Source organism: Bubalus bubalis, chromosome 22 (genome assembly GCF_019923935.1).
Source record: "Bubalus bubalis isolate 160015118507 breed Murrah chromosome 22, NDDB_SH_1, whole genome shotgun sequence".
Classification (NCBI taxonomy): Eukaryota; Metazoa; Chordata; class Mammalia; order Artiodactyla; family Bovidae; genus Bubalus; species Bubalus bubalis.
The window spans coordinates 8,240,302-8,266,069 of record NC_059178.1 but is presented as its reverse complement, the minus strand read 5'-3'; the positions used below and the strand labels follow the sequence as shown (position 1 = coordinate 8,266,069).

The window sequence follows — 25,768 nt, the reverse complement described above, 5'->3', positions numbered from 1 at the left end:
ATTTATTTATAATAAGTTCCTAATCCCATTTAAATACTTTCTAAGCCTCCTAAATTTATTTTTCAAAAGACAGTAGACACTTACCTAAATATGTTTATGATGGCTGTAAATTACTGCATAATGAATGGAAAAATAAGGCATTATGTTATAAGCATTGAGGGACCAGTGAGCAAAGATGTATGTATATAACAATGAATGGATAGTGTCTACCTTAAATGGGATTTTTCTGTCCCCAAAAGAAATCTTTCTGGTTCACTAAATTAATCAGCATGCATTAAGTGAACGCTAATATTTTAGGGCATTATGCTAAGCTTTATCTTTTAGTAGGAAATGCTTCTGGTGCTATTCATTTTATTATACAGATACTTGGGGAATATTTCCTATGTGTCCAGCATTGGGCCAAATGCTGAGAATTCAAAGGACAATGTGAGAGGATGAACTGACTACTTTAGTGCGTGATAAAGGCTGTGAGCACAGGACTCTGGGGAAATGTGCAGAAGAGCACTAGCAGCCCTAAAAGTGGGTGATCCCATTTTGTTGTTGATGATAGCCAGGCTTGCATTCAACTACACCAAGTCCAGAAACAAATTCTTTTTGACCCCCCCAAAGCATTAGTTGCTTTTCCCCTGTCTGGTAGTGAACTGTTGGTGGGAGCCTTATGGGAGGCTGAGGAATGACTTCTTTCAAGATGCCCACATTTTACTCCCTGGAACCTGTGAATGTTACCTTGCGTGGCAAGGGAGACTTTGCAGATGTGATGAACTGAGGGATCTTGGGAGACTTCCCTGGTCGTCCAGTGGCTAGGCCTCCGCACTCCCGATGAAGGGGGCCCAGGTTTGATCCCTGGTCAGGGAACTAGATCCTTCGTGCTGCATCAAAGATCCTGCCTGCTGCAACTGAGACTGGCACAGCCCCAAAGTGAAGGATCTTGGGATGGGAAGCTTATCTTGGATTGGTACCCAATGTAGTCACGAGGGTCCTTGTAAGAGGGATGCAGGAGAATCAGGTAGTAAGAGATGTGATGAGAATAACAGGTGGGGATGGGGCCACAGGTAAAGGAATGCAGGCGGCCTCCCCCAGAGCCACCAGAAGGAATCAGTCTATGCATTCCTTGCCAGTAAAATTCCTTGTTTAGGGAATCCCTAGACCACACATTTCCACATTTTCTTTCTGCAAACCATACACTGCCATCCTTTAGGAGGGAGGAGCTGTCTGTCTCTGGCTTAGTTCATAGTTCTCATGAAGGATTCTCAGGCTGGGACATAATTGCAGGGAATGGTAAATTGTTGTGAGTCACCAAATCACCGTGATTCTTAATAAGAATCATCTTATTAAGATGATTCTGAATGTGCTTCTTCTGATTGTGCTTGTTCCAAATGTGTTCATTCATAGAGCGACTCAGGACATTTCCTAGCGTCTCTTAGGAAACTGACTCACCCTGTTCCGGGCCACTTCCCAGGTCTCCTGGTCACAGAGCATGCCCTGCCTCATGATGTGAGAAAGCATAAATGGACAACAAATGCCTCATTCAATACATTCAGCCTCACCACCAGTCAAGTACCAATTAAAGTCACACTGAAACAGTTTATACCCACCAGACTGGAAAATATTTTTTAAAAGTCTGAAAAGCTTTTTAAAAATTTTTATGAAAGTATAAAACAAAAGAAAGCAAAAAAAAGAAAAAGAAAAAAGAAAAGAAAAAGAATTTTTATGAAGTATAGTTAATTTACAGTGTTGTGTTAATTTCTGCTGTCCAGCGAAGTGATGGAGTTATGTATATATATATTCTTTTTCATTATGCTTTATCACACATGTTGACATATTGAATATATTTCCCTGTGCTGTACAGTAGCACCTTGTTTTTTATCCATCCTATATTTAATAGTTGGCATCTGCTGGCCCCAAACTCCTAATCCTTCCCCTCCCCTCTCCCTAGGCAACCACAGTCTGTTCTCTATGTCTGTGAGTCTGTTTCCATTTTGTGGATATGTTTATTTGCGTAGGATTTTAGATTCCACAGACACGATACCATACAGGATTTGTGTTTCTCTTTCTGACTTACTTTGCTTAATACGATAATCTCTAGGTCCATCCGTGTTGTTGCAAATGGCATTGTTTCTTTCTTTTTTGCGACTGAGTAATATTCCACCTCTTCTTTATCCACTCATCCGTCTATGGCCATTCAGGTTGTTTCCATGTCATGGCTCTTACAAGCAGTGCTTCAATGAGCATAGGGGTGGGTGTATCTTTTAGAATTAGACTTTTGTCTGGGTATATGCCCAAGACAAACTGGGATGGCTGGATGATATTCCAAGTTAATTTTTAGTTTTCTGAGGAGCTTCTATACTGTTTTCCATAGTAGTTGCACAAATTTATATTCTCAAGAAGAGTGTAAGAAGATTCCCTTTTCTCCACACTCTCCAGCATTTATTATTTGTAGACTTTTGAATGAAAATATCTGAAAATCTTAAGCATTGACAGTGATCTAGAACAATGGACACTCTCATACATGTCTTATGTATGAATAGTAGAATAGTAAAAACTCTAAGGAAAATGTGTGCATACCCTGTAACACATCAGCTCCTCTCCTAGACATGCGTTAGTGTGTCTTTATAGATAGATAGATAAAGTGCCAAAAAACATGGATAAGTTGTTCATAGCAGAACTGTTTATCTTAACAAAAATGAATGAATAAATAAATAAATGCAAGTCCAGAAGCATACAGTTTGATACCTTTACCAATTATGTTTCAGATCTAGAGTCTTATGAAGAAAAACAAGTGAATGATAAATAGATAACTTAGAGTCATATGGCATTTCTAGAGGTTGGAGATATTATATGGGAAGTGTTTAATAGGTCTTCAGCTGTATTTGTGATTTCAATCTATTATGCTGGGCAGTAGATACATAGTTAGGTGTCTGTACTACTGTTCTTCAGCTTTCATACTAAATTTTGTGGGTATGAATGTCTGAATAGAATCTCATAATAGTAACACATGTAATTGTCCTTCTACTTCCTCTCGGTATGCCACTGTGTCAACTTTGGCTTCCTCAATCACCCTGGGAGGGGGTGGTTTTAGGAGTAGTAGTATCTGTTGTAATAATGTTCACAAAGGTTCTAGGTTTTTTAATACATTCTTGTTCTTTTTTAAGGATGCATTTTTTTGTTCTTTTAAAAATCTATTTATTTGTTATTCATTTATTTTTGGCTGGTCTGGGTCTTTGTTGCTGTGTGCAGGCTTTCTCTAGGTGTGGTGAACAGAGGCTACTGCATTGCAAGTAGGGGCTCCAGAGCGCAGGCTCAGTAGTCGTGGCGGAGGGGCTTAGTTGCCTCAAGACATGTGGAATCTTCCCTGAACAGAGACTGAACCAGTGTTCCCTGCACTGGCTGGCACATTCTTAACCACCACACCACCAGGGAAGTCCTTCTAGGTTCCTTTTTCATGGGGACTTTAGTTTCCATTTGCTGCCAGTCAACTCCAAACCAGGGGATATACCAAAGTTATAGCCACACAAGAAGATGCAGAATTAGAGGTTCCTATCAAGAGAGCCAAAATGACAATATGAAAACCTTTACTATGATGAAATTTCTAGTAGGATGTATAGAATTCTTTTCATAAAGAGATGGGAATACCAGACCACCAGACCGATCACCTGACCTGCCTATTGAGAAATCTGTATGCAGGCCAGGAAGTAAGTTAGAATGGACATGGAACAACAGACTGGTTCCAAATATGGAAAGGAGTACATCAAGGCTGTATACTGTCACTCTGCTTATTTAACTTATATGCAGAGTACATCATGAGAAACACTGGGCTGGAAGAAGCACAAGCTGGAATCAAGATTGTCGGGGGAAATATCAATAACCTCAGATATGCAGATGACACCACCCTTATGGCAGAAAGTGAAGAAGAACTAAAGAGCCTCTTGGTGAAAGTGCAAGAGGAGAGTGAAAAAGTTGGCTTAAAGCTCAACATTCAGAAAACGAAGACCATGGCATCTGGTCCCATCACTTCATGGAAATAGATGGGGAAACAGTGGAAATAGTGTCAGACTTTATATTTTTGGGCTCCAAAATCACTGCAGATGGTGACTGCAGCCATGAAATTAAAAGACGCTTACTCCTCGGAAGAAAACTTATGACCAACCTAGACAGCATATTAAAAAGCAGAGACATTAATTTACCAACAAAGGTCCATCTAGTCAAAGCTATGGTTTTTCCTGTGGTCATGTATGGATGTGAGAGTTGGACTATAAAGAAAGCTGAGTGCTGAAGAATTGATGCTTTAAACTGTGGTATTGCAGAAGACTCTTGAGAGTCCCTTGGACTGCAAGGAGATCCAACCAGTCCATCCTAAAGGAAATCAGTCCTGAATATTCAGTGGAAGGACTGATGCTGAAACTGAAACTTCCAACTTTGGCCACCTGATGTGAAGAACTGACTCATTGGAAAAGACCCTGCTGCTGGGAAAGATTGAAGGTAGGAGAAGGGAATGACAGAGAATGAGATGGCTGGGTGGCATCACCGACCCAATGGACATGAGTTTGAGTAAACTCTGGGAGTTGGTGATGGACAGGGAGGCCTAGCATGCTGCAGTCCATGTGGTCAGAAAGAGTAGGACACGAGTGAACAACTGAACTGAACTGAACTGATAGAATTCTCAGACTAGAAAAGTGGCACCCAACATTTACCACAAAAACATGGTGATGAATGTCTATCCTCCAAGACTGTGGGTAACATGTTTTCACAGAGAAAAGAGAAGAGACTCTTTACTAGTTGTCATAAACTGTGCTTTTCATGAAACTGTATAACCTTGAGCCAATAATTTATCAGTTGCTCACCCAGTACTGATTAAGTTCTTTGTAAGTTCTTCTAAATTTTGCAGTTGGGTTCTGTCCATTCAGGAAATTCATTTCAAAAATATACCTGGTCCCTCCCTTAAAAACTGACATTATAATATATTCAGTTACAATTGTTTGTGCTCAGCTGTATAGCACAGATAATCTGAGCCTGTACTGTCTGCAGAGAGAGAATGAAGAGTCATAGGGGGAAAATGCAGAAATACAGAGGATAAATAAAGGAAGGACACATTTTCAGAAAAAGGTGGTGTCGAAAGAAAGGACTCTGTCATATGTCAGATGTCCTTATTATTGATGTGAACCAGGGGCGTCATAGTACTGAACAGACATCAGGATGGTCACCTGGATGTCACCTCATTGTGTACCCAGTTATTAATAAATGTCATACAATATCGCACATGCAGACCAATTGCCTAATGTTCAACTAAAGCATAGAAGTTTGGATGTTATCATATTTGTCTAAATATTTATACCTTGAATGTTGTAGCCAGAATACCCACAAACTTTAATTGTCCTTAAAGTGAAGTCGCTCAGTTGTGTCCAACTGTTTGTGACCCCCATGGACTGTAGCCTACCATGCTCCTCTGTCCATGGGATTTTCCAGCAAGAGTACTGGAGTGGGTTGCCACTTCCTTCCCCAGAGGATCTTTCCGACCGAGGGATCAAACCCTGGTCTCCCTCATTGTAAGCAGATGCTTTACCGTCTGAGCCACCAGGCAGGTCCTTAGCTCTTGATTAATAATTAAATTTGTTTGTAATTAGGTTAAACTGTTTATAAGAACTTAGCTAAAATCATCCACAATGGAAAAACTCATCATATATTGATAAGGAAGAAAAAGTTATAAAAAAGCTGTTTTGGGAAAACTGGTTAAATATTTGGGGAAAAACAAAAATTGAGTTCAAATGCAGTGATGAGTTAGTCATTGAAAATCAAAAGTAAAAATCAGAGATTGTTAATTTAACCTCCAAAGTTTTAAAAACTTCTGTAAGTTAGGAAATTGTTCTTAAAAAAGAAGAAACAGAGAAAAAAACTGCTGGAAAAATATTTGCAACACAAAAAATATAAAAATCATTGGTGTCTTGGTACATAAAATGTTCACTAGAAAAAAGAACACCGACCCAGGAATAGTTAAACTGTCATTGAACGTAAATATGAACATGAATAAGCATATATATGACGTTTTGTAAATATGACTATTGAATAATATTTGAATGTTTCTTGACAAGTTTCATTTCAGAGTTAGAAAACAAAGGAAATAATGATTATACAAACACACACACATTCTTTTTACTGACCTGAAGATGGCCAAAATGGTCAAAGCAGGGAATATGCATTGAGTAGAGTGATTTTATCGGAGAAGGCAATGGCACCCCACTCCAGTACTCTTGCCTGGAAAATCCCATGGATGGAGGAGCCTGGTAGGGTGCAGTCCATGGGGTCGCTAGGAGTCAGACACGACTGAGCAACTTCACTTTCACTTTTCACTTTCATGCATTGGAGAAGGAAATGGCAACCCACTCCAGTGTTCTTGCCTAGAGAGTCCCAGGGATGGGGGAGCCTGGTGGGCTGCTGTCTGTGGGGTCACACAGAGTCGGTCCCGACTGAAGCGGCTTAGCAGCAGCAGCAGCAACAAAGTGATTTTATAACATTGTTAGTGACAGTGTAACCTGGTACAATTTTCTTAATCCATTTGGCAATTTGTTTTTATCAAGAGCTTTTGATCTGTTCAATTCTACTTTTAAATTGCCACCTAAAGAAACATTGCAACGTTTTGAAAAAAAATTTTTTTTAATGATTATTGAATTGACTATTACATCTGCAAAATAGAAGCAATCTAAATGCTTAAGAATGGAAGCATGGTTAAGTAAACAATCTTAGCTTTTATGTAACAGACAATTATACAGTCAATAAAACCCATTAAAATGAATAAAAAGAATAACTATACTTAGATAAGCATTGAAAAATTCATATTGGGAGGAACCAATACAATGTCAAAAGTGGACAGGTGATTATATTCTTTAAATTTTCTGAATCATCTTCAAAATAGACTTATAATATTCTTCTAATTGGAAAAAGGTATATGAAGTCAGATGTTTCATAATCTAAAGTTTATGGTTCAAGGACTGACAAGAATTAATGTACTTGCAGAATCAGCAAACAGAGCAGAGAATGCATATGAAGGATTTTGAGCATTACTTTTTTAGCATGTGAAATGAGTGCAATTGACCCATCAGGGAAGCCCCTAAAGGCAAATAGGTCTTTCAAATTATTTGGCAAATAGTTGCTATAAACACAGAAGAAAGAAAGGGTGTCGAAAAAATTTTTAAAATGACTTGCGTAACATAAATATTATTAGAGCTTTCTAATATATTTTGGTAAGTACATATTTTTTAACTTTTATCATACATAGAGTAGTTTTCACATGTGGTTGATATTTATTATATAAACATCCATGTATCACACTCAGGTCAAAATCAAAACACTTCCAGAATCCCCAGAACCCCTTCATGTGGTATTCAGCCCCAATTCTGCTTTTCCTCTTCCCCTGAGAGGTGCCCACCATCATGAGATTTACATGAATCATTTCCTTGCTGTTGTAAAATAGAAATATCACTTACATACATATCTCTAAATAAGATAGATTAGTTCTAATGCCTCTGTGATTTTCCCCACTACATTATATTTGTGAGATTCATGCATTTGATATGTCTAACAATAGTTCATGTATACATTTCATTGTATAAATGTAACACAATTTACCTGTCTATTCTGCTGTAGATGTACGTTTGGGTCATTGTTTTTTAAACCAATAGATAATGTTACTATGAACATTTCTCTGTGTCTGTGTATTTCCTTTGGGAGCATACTAGGAGTGGAACTACTTCATCATTGTACACAAATGTCTTCAAGTTTACTAGATAATAAAAAATTCTTTCCAAGTTATCTTGCCAATTTCTGTAACTGCCAGCAGCATATTTATTTAAAATTTCGCTAGTGATTTATTCAATAAGATTTCACAAGTTTTCCATTAAAACTATTGCACCTCTATTATTATCTATTATTTCTATTATCTATTATTATCCATTATTTCTAGATGTTTGAAAATTTCCTTTCAAGATCTCTTTAAGTTTCTAGCTTTCTGAATATTTGTTGATGATACATAAAAACATGAAATAATTACTTTACTAATACAAAATACTCAAATTATTTTTGTCTATTGATTTGTATCCACTAATCTTGCTAAACGTTTACTTATTCTAATGGGTTGCTTGTGGATTCTTTGGATTTCTATGATTATAATCCTAATAAATGCAAGTAAGAGCAGCTTTCATCCTTATAAAATTGACATTTTATTTTGCTTTTCTGATTGGGACCTTCAGTACAATACAGAGGAGCAGGAGTCATAGTAGACTCCTGCCACCTTTTCCTCTTGTTTTTACATCTCACCCTTTTACACTGAGAGTCTTTCCTTCTGAATTTCTACCCTTCTGCATTTCTTTCAGTGAATGCCTGTGGTGGAAAACTTCCTCAAATTTTGTTTAAGAAATGACCTTATTTTTACTTTTTACTTGATAGATACTGTTGCCGAGCATAGTATCCCAGTTCGCCAGTAATTGTTTTCCAGTACATTGAAGACCATTTAAATTGTCTTCTGATTTTCACTTTTGATTTACAGTGGTCAAAAAAGGGGCTTCCCAGGAGGTGATAATGGTAAAGAATCTGCTTGCTAAGTGGTAAAAAATCTGCCTGCAAATGCAGGAAGCGCAAGAGACATGGGCTCGATTCCTGGGCTGGGAAAATCCTCTGGCATAGAAAATGGCAACCCATTCTGGTATTCTTGCCTGGGAAATCCCATGGACAGAAGAGCCTACAGTCCATGGGGTCGCAAAGAGTCAGACATGACTGAACACACACAGAGACGGAGCTTGTAATGAAACGTAGTCACCCATGTTTTTTTAGAAAGGTAGGGAGCCAGGTTCCTGACACTAGCTTTTCCAGGTACTCTGTCTCATTCTTTGCTACGCTAAGATTTATGCCACAACTAAGAAATTTGAATTATAGTTTGAAAATCCCAAGTTCTCCAACCATTACATAGTAGTGGACTCAGGTCCAATCAGAACAACACTGTGTTAATGAAACAAGATTTGTTCCGATTATATGGTTAAAAAGAAGAAGAAGAAAGAAAAAGAAAAAAAGCAACTGAGAGTGATTTAAAGCATAAGTCATTTATTGTTTCCTTAGAGAGAAATTCAGAGATTTGGAATTCAGTTACATAACTTTTTTTTTTTTGTAATTACAGCTATTATGTACAAGAAGACATGTCTGCTCTTGAACTAGGATCTTTGTAAATTTATTAATATTTTGGAAAATTCATGCCACTAGAGACTGCCTCCCCACCCAAAGTTGGCCTATATGAAATGCATGAATGAAAAAGATCTTGTCATTTTTTCCCTAGGCTCTACTGCATGCTGGTTTGCCAAAGGGTCAGACTGCAGGAACTCTCAGATTGCTCTGAAACCCCACCTCACTTTTGCATGCCGTGTCGTGTACACTCGCCCTTGTGAGAAGTGGAGAAGGACCAACGAAGGTCTTTCTTTTCTGATTCCTGCTCCTTTCAAAGATCAGGATTCATCAGAAACGGTGACAAATTCATTTCATAGCCTAAAGCCAGGTACGGTGTGCTAAGAAGCAGATGAGATTCACTGTGAATAATCCTTGATTTATATACTTAAGAGCTACTGAAGTGTACTTATTTCCTATTTTTATCTTTAATTCTAGTAAAAGCTATTCTGATGTTTTCTTTCCCCCGTCTACCTCAAGAGAGCTACTGACTTCGGTACAAAAGACTTCACTCACCATTCACCTGCATTTATCATGATCCAGTAACCTGAACATTGTCTTATTTTTGGATGGTTTTTTAAATTAGTCATCGCCATTAGCCTTCTGTTTAGCCACAGAGTTGTGCACTATCCATAATCAAGAACTGGCTTCGTAGGCTTTTTTTTAGAAGCAAAAACTAAATTCCTCACCTGTGAGAAATCAAGTTTCAGTGACTTTGAATAAATTTTGTGAAATAAGGAAGGCAAGGGTTTACATCTCCTCAGAATCCTTAGAGTCCTAAAGTTGAGATAATTTTCTTCAGGCTGTTTTGGGAAGGGAGGAAATTTTTTCTACTTTTTTCTCAACTAACATATGTTGTGTACATTGGGGTTGAATTTGGAAAATTTCCCAGGAAACAGATGACAATTACTTGGCATGATCTAGATTGAGTAAATACACAATGACTAATTGAGCATGAATTCAGTATTCCCCAACTTCTACTCCACAGAGTGAATACAGATATCTCTGGAGCTCCACAGGAGACACCAGCCCTTCCAGAATGGATGGCAAGCAACAGCAGCATGCTGTGGATACCGAGCAAAACCCGACTGAGTTGGTGAGTAGTGTGCATATCTTTCTTCCCCTAACACATTTCCTTTGTTGTCTTCTTAGTTATTTATAACAAGGGAAATACCGGCCAACATTCACTACCAGCTGGAAAATAGCTGTTACAAACATTTTATCAAAGAAGATACACAGCTGGCAAATGAACACATTGGAAATGTTCAACATGCTGAACCATTTAGGGAAATGCAATCAGACCATAGCAAGATACCTCTACACAGGTAATATTGAATATACTGACCGTATCAACCAAGCACAGGGGAGGAATATAGGGGAACTGGAATGTTCCCACACTTTTGATGGGAATGCAGAAGTCATTCACTTTGGAGTATATGAAAGCATATATTCACATAAAGAATTATATCTTCTTTCATATCTAACATTCTTGCTTTCTACATTTAATATTTAACCCTCCCCAAGCTGAACTTGCATTTTTTTCCTAATGTTTACTATTAGAGGATGAATGGAATCTGGATGTTACTAATAGGAGTCACAAGTATTGAGGGAGTTACGTAGTACCAATTGTAGTAACCAATTGTAGTAACCAATTGTGCTATACCATCATTTGATAATTGTACATTACACTTTTTGCCTAAATTTTTATATTTATATCAGAAATTTATAATAACGTATCAGTGGACAAGATTTTAGTAGATGATTTGAAGTGTTATATTTATAGAAGATATTAACAATATTGTTTATATTCATACATATTTAAATCCAATGAAAATATTTATTCTCATTGGCCTACCTGTTTCCAAAGTAGAAATTTATGGAAAATGTCTCATGGTGGGGGGACTTGTGCTTAAAATGTTACATCATATTTCTTAGAACATATTAAGGGTCCCATTCATCATTTACACAAATTCTTTCATCTTATAAATGACTAGTGACAGAAACTGACCTCAGGTTGCTCACATATATAATCATTTCTTTACAAGATGCTACTTTACAAAAAACTTGAGTACTAGCTTTTAACAAAGAGAAATGGATTTTATAATTAACTTGATGTTGCAGAACCAAGAGAAAAGTCAGACAAGATAAACATGAAGATATGATTAGGTATAAGAATTGTTTCGCAACCTGAAGGTTGTATTTGTGTTCAGTTTGGGAATCCAATATCTAGACTACCATAAACCTGATTTATAGGATGCGTCTTATTCCATGGAAGCTGCAAAATTCCATTGCTTTAATATCATATGTACATCATTTTATTTCCTCCTCTTTTCCCCACATGTCAAAAACATTTATGCAATTTATTCCATTAAGTCAAATAGTTAATTATGCAAAATACCCAGTAAACCAACCTCTGAGACCATGAGAAGGAATCATTTGGATTTCCTATTTTTTAGTAATCTGACTGGCAACCTCTTATATTCCCCGAAACAAGGGGTAGAATATTTTCTTTTAATTCTTTATGAGTTTGTTTTCTTACTTAGGAACATTTGGAAAAAACAGAAAATTACAAATAAAAAATTTAAAAATCACCCATGACCCCTCCCAGAGGAAAAAGAAAATGCTAATGTTTTGCTTCTTGCCCCCCATCCCATTTAATTTTATTCTTTTGATTGCTTTATCATATGAAATTTTTCTCAATTTATATTCAGAGAATTGAGAGCTTATACTACAGAAATCTTTTCTTAGAAGATGTTATTCAGGTTGTCTTTTTGCTTTTTAGTAAAGTTTTGTGGTCTTCTTTACATAAGTTTATGGCATTTTATAGGCTTAGCCATTTTATTTTTGTGTTTGTTTTTAATTATATTCATTTATTTTTAATTGGTTGATAGCTGTTTTACAATATTGACTTGATTTCTGCATACATCAACATGAATTAGCCATAGGTGTATATATGTCCTATCCCTCTTGAATCTCCCTCCCACCTCCCACCCTTTCAACCCCTCTAGATTGAGGAAGCCCTGGTCTCGAGCCCCGGTTTGAGTTCCCTGAGTAATACAGCAAATTTCCACTGTAGGCTTAGCCATTTAAAATGCATTCCTACTACGATAAATAGCAGTTGCTATTACACATACACATACCCACACATAAAACAGTGCTGTTACACATATGTTCTGTACTTTTATAACCAGTCAATTTGATAAGATCTTATTACTTTATAATTTATAGAGTATTTGGCTAGTTATTTGGGGTTCTGTAGGGCAATCATGGATGCGATCACTCGATGGACGTGAGTCTGAGTGAACTCCGGGAGATGGTGATGGATACGGAGGCCTGGAGTGCTGTGATTCATGGGGTCGCAAAGAGTCGGACACGACTGAGCGACTGAACTGAACTGAACTGAACTGAGGGCAATCATATCATCTGCAAATAATGTTAATTTTGTCTTCACGTTTCCCTTATTTATACACACTGATGAGAACTTCTAGAAAACCAGTACCCGAAATTGGTGGCAGGAGATATTCTTCTCTTCTCCTGACTTTAAAGGAATGTCTCTGAATGTTTCACTGTTAAATATTATGGTCATTGCTTGGAGGTAATGACCTCGTCACGTTGCTCGTCACATTTGGGAGTTATTCTTTTCTTCTAGTTCTTTGGGGTTGGTATCATTTGTCTGCTTTTACCACTTTTAAATGCTGAAATTTGTTAAATGAGCAGTGAGCATTGAGATGATTATTTTCCTTCTTTGATCATTTAATATGAAAAATGTACTTGTATAATTCACATCATGAAACTCTTTATTAGAGTTTCAGATTTTCCTAGATCTTGGTCAGTTCTTCCTGGAATACATATTGGATTCAATAATTTTTTACATGTTTTATGAATTTATGTGCCTAGATCAAATAAATTTTCTTCATCCTTTAAAATCAGGGCTGGTGAATTGTTGATGTTAACATTCTTTCTCTGCAGCTACCCAGAAATCCCTACGGTTCAAACGGAGGAACACACTGTGGTTGTAGATTGCCTGTTGTGACCTTACAGCCGCAGTGGGTGAGATTTGGGGCCTGGGGGGCAGGGGAGCATCTTCACTGGTCCTTTGAGGTGATGGCAAGGCAAGGTAGACAGGCTCTGCTCGGTCAGCCTCTCCGTTCCTTCAGCTCCTCCTCAACTGCCTGCCCTTCAGTGGCTTCGTGCTTCTTGGGCACCCCCTCATCCCCGTAACTCCACAAGCTCTGGGCAATGCAGGGGGCCCACTCGCCCAGTAATTTATCAGTGCTGTAGTCTTTTCCTGTAAGATTCTGCTCCGTACCAGAGCTGATCATTTTTCTACTTTGATGTCTTTCTAAGCTCAGCGAACTTTCTTTTGTTTATGTTTAAAAGATCAAAAATGTATTTAATGAATCATTTTCTAGTTACAAAATCTCAAAATGTCATTTGAAAATGGGAAATGACAGTGAGCCAAATACCGGTCACTTTCCATCACTCCAAGATAACCAGTCTCCATGTTCTGATCAGTCTTTGGTTTTTCTCTCCTGGATGGCTAATTAGATAATTTAATTTATACTGTAAGTATAGTAGCCAGTATGAAGTCATCACGTGATGTATTCCTGAGGCAACCTATTTGTAATTTAAGGTGATGCCTTTATTGCTTTAATACAAAGGGTTAACTAAGAGGGGACATTTTGTCCTTATGCACTTGTGGACAAGGCGTGTATATGTATGTGTGTATGTGTGAAAGAGAGAGAGGGAGAGAGAGAGAGGGAGAGAGATGATTTATTCATTTAAATTATAGCATTTGCAGTAATTTTAAAAAATAGCCATATTTTAATGGAAATCATTTGCCTAAGTTACCACTGTGTTCTTGCTGAAATGTTCACTTTTCATGACCCTGTGCAGGCGACGGCAAAGCCGTGGTCACCCTGGAAAACGTTTCTGCTGTGTCTACTGGCCTGTCTCATTGCCACAGCCCTTGTTGTTCTGCTCTTCTATTTTGTCCACTTGGGCAAGCCCGCCGCCGGCACCACCATCGTCATTCATGCCGACGGCAAGTCCTGTCATGTCACCTGCATTCCTGGTGCTGCCCCATCTCCAGGCCCATCCTCCCTGCCTGTATCTCAGAGCACTCTGCCTCCTACCCCAGGGACCAACCACAGCTCCTCTACCCCGGGGCTCCCAACTCCTACGGAGACGACTATGAGCTCAACGTTGGTCCACGAAGTTGAAATTGAAGATGAAGAATGACATTTGGAGGGGTCTTTAGCCCTCCTCAAACCAGATCCACCCACTGATCCTGAATGAGGCATGTCCAAGGTATTCATTCTCCCCTGCAGCCGAGAGGTTCCGAAACATTTAGCTTTATGAGACTTGCCCTCTTGCTCAGTCATTTGCTGTGTCCCATGAAAATGACGCCAGTGTTCTCAGTCGAGGACCCTCCAGTCTTCAAATGATTGGAAAAGAAAAAATTTAACTGAGCTCAGTTGATTCATCCTGGCTAGGCCCCAGAGTTTCTTTTCATCCTGTACACCCTATCTTAATTTCATTAATGGGGATTTCAATTGCTGGAGAAGCTGCCTGCCTCCTGTATGTTTGCTCTCAAGCCAGTATTTACCATCCAGTTGTTGATTATTTCCCAATCTCATATACTTGACTTTTCTCGGTATTTGTCAGAGAAGGCAGTGGCACCCCACTCCAGTACTCTTGCCTGGAAAATCCCATGGACGCAGGAGCCTGATAGGCTGCAGTCCATGGGGTCGCTAAGAGTCAGACACGACTGAGCCACTTCACTTTCACTCTTCACTTTCATGCATTGGAGAAGGAAATGGCAACCCACTCCAGTGTTCTTGCCTTGAGAATCCCAGGGACAGGGGAGCCTGGTGGGCTGCCATCTATGGGGTCGCACAGAGTCGGACTCGACTGAAGCGACTTAGCAGCAGCAGCAGCAGGGCAACAAGGAAGTGTTCAATTAATGTGGTTAACGAACATAAATTATTATGGAACTACTCATCATTACAGAAGCTTTCTTACTATTGGGGGAGAGGAGGGCACATTAATGAGGTTAGAAATGATAAAGAAATGTTTCAGAGAAGGGCTGAAAGTTAAACAAAGGTGGAAGTTTAAGGGGAGATCATTAAAACACAAAATGAGAGGGCTAAGGGGATTTAATAGATTGAAAATCCAAAACACTTAGAAACACTTCAAATGTAATGTGTATTTGTGTAATGTATAATGGTGTATTTTCTCTATACTTTTTCTGATATTATCAATATTATTTTCTGTACTTGATATTTTGCTTAAAGTATTATAAACTGCTGCTTATAAAATTTGAACTTTTGTTTTGTCTTATACTTTGTAAATTTGACAGCACAAGGCTTATAATTTGGTGTGAAACACAAGACCCTTGTTCAATGTTACTTGTATTTAGAGTGTTTAACACTTACTAGAAACATAATCACTTTATTCTGGAGACTTTGGGGTTAAAATCAACCTGCCCATTCCATCCTCAACTTCCAAACTCTACAAAAGAGGAAGACTGGTCCAGAGAAGGCAGCTCCTATTCAAAGACTCAGACCCTAGGGGTGGCAGCGGATCCAGGATCTCTTTGGCATAGCATCGGAGGTTCTAAGTAGGTTCCAAAAGCATTAAAAGATTTTATGTTATATGCCATTCTAGGTTCATTTGCTATAGCCAATAATAGAAGATGTAAATTACACAAACCTTGGGGCTCTATTGAGTAATTACGCTCTGCCAAAGAAAAATTAGAAATGTGGTCATTCTCTAGGTAATTGTTATTTTAGGGAAGCTAGCATTATTTCTTAGACACAGGGAAATGTAAAAATTTGAGACTTTGAAAAGTTTTTCAAACAGTTTACCAACATTATTTGATAATAGAATTTAAGAATGATAAAAGGCATTATATAAATTTTACAAATTTCACAAAGCTCTAGATGAGATTAATGGGCAAAAAGGAGAAAGTGTGCATGCATTTCTCCCTTGTAGAGTTTTTTTTTTTTAATTAGAGGACAATTGCTTTACAATGTTGTGTTGGCTTCTGCCCACGACAAGGTGAATCAGCCATGAGCATTTATGTATATGTGTGTGTGCTTAGTCGCTTAGTCATGTCTGACTCTTTGCGAGCCCATGGACTGTAGCCCACCAGGCTCCTCTGTCCATTCTCCAGGTAAGAACACTGGAGTGGGTCACCATGCCCTTCTCCAGAAGATCTTCCTGACCCAGGGACTGAACCTGGGTCTCTTGCATTGCAAGCAGATTCTTTACCATCTGAGCTACAGGGGGGTTCCTATTTCTATTTATCCCCTCCCTCTTTAGCCTCCGTCCCACCCCACGCCTCCAGGTGGTCACAGAGCACCGAGCCAAGCACCCCATGTCACACAGCAGCTCCCAGCTAGCTCTCTGCTTTGCACGCGATAGTGTATCTATCTATGTCAGCGCTCCTCTGCATTCACCCCACCCTCCCCTTCCCCACTGTGTCCACAAGCCCATTCTGTCTGTCTGCATCTCTATTCCTGCCCTGCAAATAGGGTCATCAGGACCATTTTTCTAGATTCCATAGATATGTGTTAATATACGATATTTGTTTTTCTCTTTTTGACTTAACTTCAGTCTGTATAACAGGCTCCTGGTTCATCCACCTCAGTTTAACTGACTCACATTAATTCCTTTTCGTGGCTACTAGTAGAGTTTTAAATCAATTCATTTCTATTGTGTTTTTGATTTATATGCTTGTGAAGAAGAAAGATTGAATTCCCTAGTTTCAGATGTACCTCCTTATATGATTTAAATTTTGCTTTGTAATATAAAAGAAAAAAAAACTTAATACAAAGATCTTAAAATTAATACCATTAGTACCATTAATAAAGAATTTAAAAGAAAATTTCGTATCCTAGAAGCCATTAAAAATAGCTAGATGTGATAAAAGCCGTTCTTTTCTTCCTTTCCTCTTTAAGATTATACAGAATGCACTATGGTAAAATGGGGAGAATAACTTGATTGTGTTTAACAAATATGCTCTTAGCAATGAATTTTCTATGTTAAATATTGGAGGATATTGTAATAAGGGTTATCCGAGATCATCAGATTTCTGTGCTTTATAAAATGGAATTGTGAATGAGCTCTCAGATTCATTTATTGCTTTAGACTTCTACAGTTTAATAAAATCTCTTTTTAAATTAATTTTTCTTGGGGTATAGTTGCTTTGCAATGTTGTGTTAGTTTCTGCTGTACAGCAAAGTGAATCAGTTACACATCTACACATCTCCCCTCCTTTTTGGATTTCCTTCCCATTTGTGTTACTAGGGAGCACTGGGTAGAGTTGGTCTACCAGAGATCAGTACCCAACTGTTGAGTCAACTCTTTGCAACTCCATGGACTGTAGCCTGCCAGGTGGGGTGCCAGTTCCTTCTCTGGGGATCTTTCCGACTCAGGGATCGAATCCACGTGTCCTGCATCTCCTGCACTGCAGGAGGATTCTTTACCACTGAGCCACCTGGGAAGTCCTGAGTAGGGTTTCCTGTGTTAAACAGCAGATTCTCATTAGTTATCTGTTTTATGCCTAGCAGTGAATATTTGTTAATTCCAATCTCTCAATTTATTCCCCGCTTTCCCCTTGTGAATCGTGAATTTGTTCTCTAATCTCTCTCTGTCTGCTTTGCCAGTGAGTTCCTCGGTACCACTTTTCAGGATTCCACCTATAAGTCATATTAGTAAAATCTTAAAGTATTAAGCAGCATTGTGGAAAATGTCTTCACCATTTAAGACACATTACTCAGATTAAAATTTTTCAAAGTACTATGAAAATACTGAAGTGTGTGCTTACTCAATAAGAATGTAAAAATCATCCATTATAATGATTTATTCAGTAAGTATTAAAACCATATATTTCTAGTATTTATTATTTCAAAAATTTATTCACTGTATTGAATGACAATAATATATTTTAAAATTGTCAGGAAATTCTCTATTTAAAACATCTACTAGAAATGTTCAGGTCCATTATTTATTCTTAAATGTGAAGTAATCCTTGTGGGATTACAATGTTAAGTTTTCAAATGCACTTCACCAAATAAGAGTGCGATTAAACTTCTTTGGATGCTTTACTAAGAAAATGTTCTATTGGGCATTTTGTTTCCAAAATAGGTCCATTTACTTATACTGAAAATCCACTTTAATAGGTAAAATCAACTTTACCCCATAATGATGTTCACAATTATTTTAGGAAAAGCTTTCAGAAGTTACACTGTGTAAGTCATTCACTTTGATATTGTTCACTTTCAAAAGCTTTTGAACTTCGGAACCACCTCTACTTTGAAACAAGTTATTATTTGTGAACTTTCAATTGCTTAGTCTTTAGATTCTTCAATAATCTCCTAAGCATCTCATAACTGCCATTAGAGTGATAGACGTCTACTATCGGTGTTATGATCAAGTCAAACATGTTTCTACTTTGTCTTATCTCTTTCTAACTTTTACTATGGCATCCAGATGGCCTTTTCCAAGTTCTGTAGGAATCTCTCTTTGTCATCCAAAGTGGTCCTTACCTTCAAAGACAATTTTATCAGACCTGGTTCATTTCTAAGAGGGAATTCCTCAGCTAGAAAGGAGTCCTTTTACTAGGAAAGGAAGAGCAGAGTGATTAACCAGTGTCCCCAGCATTTGGGCACAGTACAAAGTTCCCACTTCAATATCATCCCACCTAGACTGGCAAAACTAAGAAATGAAGAAATAACCAGTAATAGGAAAGAAAAGCAGGGGCCATGCAGCAAGAGCCATTGTGGTTCCCAGAGACTTGATGGAACTGGGAGATACTATGGTAAGTGAAATAAGCCAGACAGAGGCAATTATTACATGATCTCACTTATTGAGGAATATACAAAGAGCTGAAGTCATAGAAACAGAGTAGAAAGGTGGTTACCAGGGGCGGAGGAGTAGGAGGGAGTGGGGAAAATAGAGAGAAGCTGGTCAAAGAGTACAAACTTCTAGTTTGAAGATGATAAATTCTGGGGATCTAATGTACAGCATAGTGATTATGGTTAGTAATACTGTATTATATACTTGGAATTTACTGAGAGACATCTTAAGCAGTAATTATGTGACTTGAGAGATGTGTTAGCTAAGCTATATTGGTAATCATTTTGTAATATATAAATGTATCAAATCAACATGTGCATCTTAAACTTATACAATGTTATGTACCTCAAAAAGCAGCGCAACAGAAAGAAAGGAAATAATTGTTCACAACCACTAATGTCATCTTTTCCAGAAGTAGAGTAGATGTGTTTGCTCTGAAGTACCTGTAGTTTGAGTTTAAAAAATACTGTAAATACAGATACTTGGCATCAGTTGTATTTGTTTCTGTATTTGCAACTGTCCTAAATGGAAGATATGGGCTTATCTTACAGATAGAACAAGAAGCCCTAAATTGTTATTTACTATTTACTATGCCAAGGACTCTTGTATCAGTTGATATAAAATTAAATTGTAAGTCACATATGTTCCTAAATAATAATGAAGTTGAAGAAAAATAATATATAAAAGCTTCTGTCTCATATACACTGCTGCTGCTGCTGCTGCTAAGTCGCTTCAGTCGTGTCCGACTCTGTGCGACCCCATAGATGGCAGCCCACCAGGCTCCCTCGTCCCTGGGATTCTCCAGGCAAGAACACTGGAGTGGGTTGCCATTTCCTTCTCCAATGCATGAAAGTGAAAAGTGAAAGTGAAAGTGAAGTCGCTCAGTCGTGTCCGACTCTTTGCGACCCCATGGACTGCAGCCTAACTGGCTCCTCTGTCCATGGGATTTTCCAGGCAAGAGTACTGGAGTGGGGTGCCACTGCCTTCTCCCTCATATACACTAAAGACTATCAATAATTTTTTGGTCATAAGAGACCTGGGCTCCTGTATCTCATTGTTCCACATCCTTGGCATCTGGCTACTATTTCATAGTTAAAATGGCTGCTTAAGCTCCAGTCATTACGTCTATATTCTAGTCAACAGAAAGAAAGAGGGATGAAGGGCTTAAGCTCTCCCTCTAAGAATATTTCTCAGAAATTGCATACAATAATTTTTATTATGTCACACTGTCAGTCAGAAATTAGTCATGCAGCCACATACAGCTGTCAGAAAGATGAGAGATGTAATGATTATTCTGGGTATTTGTGTGACTAGGTACAACTGATGGTTCTATTTATAAGGAAAACAGAATAGATGTTAGGGCCCAACCCAGAGTCTCTGCCCCAGAACTAAAGCCAAACATTGTTAGATGAAGAGATGAACATTTCACTCCAAATTCCTAATCCCTTTAAGAGCCCCATGTACTCTTTAATACTCTTTTATTAACATCCTGGCAATTGCAAAATTCTAACACTGTCTAATAATTGTGAGTCAGATGTGGTCAATTACAGTGTCAAAGTGATCTGGCTCAGGTGCCAGCCACTCTGGCAGAGGAGTCAAGTCTCCAGGAGTTCAGCGGGCACAGTAGAGCACCAAGAGCCCCTCCCGGGAGGAGGGAGGTCATGCCGGATGTATCTTCTCAGAGCCCAGCCCAGGGTCTGACACAGAGAAACTTCAGAGCAATCATTTGATGAAGTAAATCACTGACTGCATCCCAGAAACACTGCACAAAAAGGGACCATGGAGATTATCCAAGCCAAACTCTTCACTTTTGAGATAAAGAACCTGAAGCTGAGTAAAGCTTGGTGAGTGCTGGGTGTGTGCAGGTATCCTGTAAAGGACTTTAACTGTGTTATCTCGCAGGGCGGCGTATTAGTGTCAAAGCTGAGGTTGCCTGAACTAAGATCTGGGGTTCTGCACTAACGTGAAACTTTTCACTTAACATTTTCTTACTTCCATCTTGATTTGCTTCCTGCATGTACGAATGTGTTTAATTCCCATTTTATTAATAGTACCTCATTTTTATGTACTTTTATTTCCAGTTGGAAGACAGAAAATAATGATGCCAGTTTACTCTTTATATTTTCTGCATCATAGCACTTTTACTTTTCATTTTCCCCAAGAACCAGGTTTTCTTCTTTCCAGGTCACAAAGGGGTTTATGTTTCTCTCTGAATGTAGTATTAGAGTAGTTAAAATGTAGAAAGTCTAAAACTAGGCAACCAGGACTTGAAACCTAGTTCTCTCACTTACCATGTGACCTTTGGCAAATTGCCTACCTCTCTGTGTCAGTTTTCTCATCAAAATGTGGAGATAAAAAAGATCATTTACTGCGTAAATCTATTGTGAAGAGTGAATAGATTAAGAATTGTGAAACAGCCTGGCAAGGTTTGATAATCGTTATCTGAGAATAATGGTGACTTCTTAGCTCAAAGATGGTATTCCCTTGCCACCTAGCATGTTTTTGGCCTTCTCTCCTCTTTTAATAACTAATTTATTTTAAAAATTACAATTAGTATTGACACTTAACTAAGAAAAATGTTACAGGATCACTGAAGCTTCTGACTAAGTATGATGACACGGTTACCTCAGAGCTAGTAGAGATTAAGAGTTGAGTGAAATAAAATTATAGTGCATGGAGAAAAACCCTGCAACAATTGGAGGTGAAGGTCAGGTGGGAAATAAAAGGATTCACCTTCACTTCTGCAAAAGCTACAGGGTGAATGTACTGTCAGCTGGCTAAGAGAATTACACTTCACACGTCTCCGCAAAGTGAAAAGTAGTTTTAAAAACAAAGTTAGCTATTCTTTATTATTAATGGGAACCAATGAGGACCATCTTAGTTCAGAAAATTAAGATTTAATATTTAAACACTCCTTTAGTGCATGAAATTCATGTTTGTATATTTTGGTTTATATAGTACTTTATCTTCTCATCAATTGTTCCCCCCAAGGACATCCTAGTAACATACATACATTTTAACCTATTGCTCTTGACAAAGAGGCTAGATCATGCTGGTCCCCGGGGGTGATTCAGGGCAGGCAGTTAAATTCAGATGCTTCTATAAGTCTATCTCATAGCTCTCAGGGAAAAAGTTCTCACCAGGCTAGAATTTCTCACGAGAGGCTGACTTCCAGTAAGTTGGAAAGATTCCTCCAAAGGTTGAAAATTGGTAAATGACAGAAGCAAGGCCTTCATCCTGTCTTTGTGGGTCCATGTGCAGAATGTGAGAGGTAAAACTTGGACTGGGGAATTTCATTTTCTACTTTTCTCTAGTTGGCAAAGCCTCAAACAACAGCCAGTAGGTACTAGAATATAACTATAGTCCGTTTTGTGGCCATATAGATTTTCCCCAGGAAATTTTGATAAATGCCTCTGGTTAGGAACCATTACTTCAAGCCTTGGTATGTATGAGAATGCGCTTCCTGGGTGTCTCAGTGGTAAAGAATCCAGCTGCAATGCAGGAGACACGGGTTCAATCCTTGGTCAGGAAAGATACCCTGGAAAAGGAAATGGCAGCCCACTCCAGTATTCTTGCTTGGGAAATCCCATGGACAGAGGAGCCTGGTGGGCTATAGTCCATGGGGCCAAAAAGAGTTGGACATGACTAAGTGAATAATTAACAACAACAAATGTATGAGAACAGCTCTGGTGGAAAAGCTGAAAATAGCTTAGACTTAAAGGGGTCTGTGGCTTCCCCGGTGGCTCAGTGGTAAAGAAACTGCCTGCTGTGCAGGAGACACGAATATGATCCCTGAATCAGGAAGATGCCCTAAAGAAGCAAATGGCAGCCCACTCCAGCATTCTTGCCTGGAGAATCCCATGACAGAGGAGCCTGGTGGGCTACAGTCCATGGGGTCACTAAGAGTCGGACACAACCGAGCGACTAAACAGCAACAAAAGGGGTCTGTACTTGACATCATTACTCTTCACCATCTTCAGGAAAGCTTGTTTGCTCCTCAGTGGAGTATGAAGTGCCAGTCTCTTTCACCGGAACTTTACTTCTCTGGGACACCAGGCACTATACTTTTTCCAAGAACTAGATTTTCACAACACTGATGACAATTTTCATTTGGTTGCCCACGTGTTTATCACGCTAAGGACAAAGAACATTAAAAAATTATCTCCATTCCCAAGGAATTTTAGTCTGGGGTGAAAAACAGAAGTACTCAGTATCTGTATGATCAAAGTGGTAAAGCTCAGGGCTCTGTGGATTTGCAGATAATCTCTTCTGAGGAAATGAGTAAAGACTTCATGGAAGAGGCGGCACTTAAGCTGAGACTTGAAAAATATTTAGGACTTGGAGTTTTTGAAACGAGTTTGTTTGCTTTCTAATCTAAATGAGATGTTCATTGTGAAAAACCAAATTGGAGAGTTTAAAAAAGATGAGAACAGAAGGGAAAAAATCACCAGTTTTCTTAGCACCAGAAGCAACTGCCTTCCCTCCTTTCTTTTCTGCATTTTATCAACAAAATACTTGACACCATATAGAACCATAAGACACTTTCATCATATTTATCAATATTAAAAAAAGTTCCGTCTTTAGCTCAGTAGTTTAGTTATAGAATCAATAAAGGTTATAATTAGGAATGTAGATAAAGAGTCATGAACAAAGGTATTCTCCATAGCATTTAAAATATATTTATGTATACATAAATTTATGTATAAAATCCCATGGACAGAGGAGCCTGGTAGGCTGCAGTCCATGGGTCGCTAAGAGTTGGATATGACTGAGCGACTTCACTTTCCCTTTTCACTTTCATGCATTGGAGAAGGAAATGGCAACCCACTCCAGTGTTCTTGCCTGGAGAATCCCAGGGACGGGGAAGCCTGGTGGGCTGCCGTCTATGGGGTCGTACAGAGTTGGACACGACTGAAGTGACTTAGCATATTTATGTGTATATATATATATATACATATATATATATGCTTGGCTGCACTGGATCTTAGTTGCAGCTCTGGGAGCCTTTGTTGCAGCATGTGGGATCTGGTTCAGGGATTGAACCTGGTCCCTCTTCATTGGGAGCACAGAGTCTTAGCCACTAGACCTCCAGGGAAGTCCTTTCATAGAATTTTTTAAAATAGGAAAAGGTATGAAAACAATCTACAAACTCCCACAAAAGGAAATGATTAAGAATGACCAGAGGGACATTTTTTTTGAGGCGATTGGACTCTCCTTGGACAGGACATGTTGATAATAAGTCCCCTGAAACTGGAAGGTACAGGAGGTGAGGATAGGGATGTATAATAGTGTAATGAGTTTGGGTAAACTTGGGAGTTGGTGATGGACAGGGAGGCCTGGCGTGCTGAAGTCCATGGGGTCTCAAAGAGTCGGACACGACTGAGCGACTGAACTGAACTGAATATACAATGAGTTATGAGGGCATATAAAGGACAATGATGTCTCTATTGTTTCCGGGACTCACAGATTGACACCATAATTTGGGCTTTAAGAAGCATGAGTTTAAGCCATTTTGCTCTTTTCTGCCATTTATGGGACCATCTGTCTGCAAAAGGTTGCCTGTCACCAGGACAGGAAAGAAAACAAAAGAGACATGAGCTGAGTAATCCAAGTGCTGAGAAAGGTGCCCGAGGGCCCGCATGCCCCGCTGAGCAGAGGAAATCCACATCCTTCCCAGGGCTTCTGAATCCCTTCAGCACGGCAGTCTCTCTCCAGTTTGGCCTCCCACCCTCTCTTCTTAGCAACAGCTGCCACACTGGTTTTCCTTTGGTACTTCAAACCCTCTAAGATCTTTCTTACCTCAAGGCATCTATGCTTGATGGCCCTCCTCTTCGGAGTGCTCTTTTCCTACTCAGGTGGTTACTTGCTACTTATTCTTCAAAAAGGTTTTTCCCGACCCTAAAATCCAAGTCGTATCCCTGGTTGTTGTTGTTAAGTCACCAAGTCAGGTCCAACTGTTTGAAACCCCATGGACTGCAGCACGCCAAGCCTCTCTGTCCCTCACCATCTTCTGGAGTTTGCCCTAGTTCGTATCCCTTGAGTTGGTGATGCTATCCAATCATCTCATCCTCTGTCACCCTGTTCTTCACCCTTTCCCTTAGTGATATTCTTTTATGATGCCCTGATTTTTAATCTTTGTAACATTTAATGCAGAGTAGTAATTTTATCTTTGCAGCATGGCTGTTGTTTAAAGTTTGTGTTCTGCCTAGACAGTCAGTTTCATGATGATTACTTGTTCTCAGGGCCTATCAGAGAGTCTGGAACCCAGGGAGCTCTCAGATGTTTGTGCAAAGGAAGAAGGAACAAACAAGTAACAATAGCCAGCATTTAATGGAGGTTAACAAGGTGCTCTATTTTAAGAACCTTCAGATGTGTTAACTTCCTCTAAGAGTCTCACATAATAACATAGGAAGTGAGGATTATTATTATTCTCATTTTACAGATGAAGATGCTGTGGAATAGATAATTAAGTAACACATGTAGTATCTTCTGGCCAGATATGTGGAAAAGCAATGATTCCAACAGCCGCAACCCAGCTCCAGGGACAAGGCTCTTTTTTTTTTTTCAAATATTCACTTATTAAGTTGGCCAAAAAATTCATTCGAGTTTTTTCATAAGATCTTATGAAAAACTTGAACAAACTTTTTGGGCAACCCAATATTATTGACTATAAAATTATAAGATATTGAAAGTGAATACTGGG

General features: G+C 38.8%; 1 protein-coding gene across 1 annotated transcript; it reads left to right on the top strand.

Annotated features, from left to right (window-relative positions):
* Positions 1–10,129: 10,129 nt before the first annotated feature.
* LOC102400652 (dynactin associated protein) lies at positions 10,130–14,979 on the top strand. Its single transcript, XM_006059931.4, has 3 exons — positions 10,130–10,297; positions 13,171–13,251; positions 14,098–14,979. The coding sequence occupies exons 1-3, from the start codon at positions 10,241–10,243 to the stop codon at positions 14,440–14,442; spliced, it is 483 nt and encodes a 160-aa protein (XP_006059993.2). The 5' UTR covers positions 10,130–10,240; the 3' UTR covers positions 14,443–14,979.
* The last annotated feature ends 10,789 nt before the right edge of the window (positions 14,980–25,768 follow it).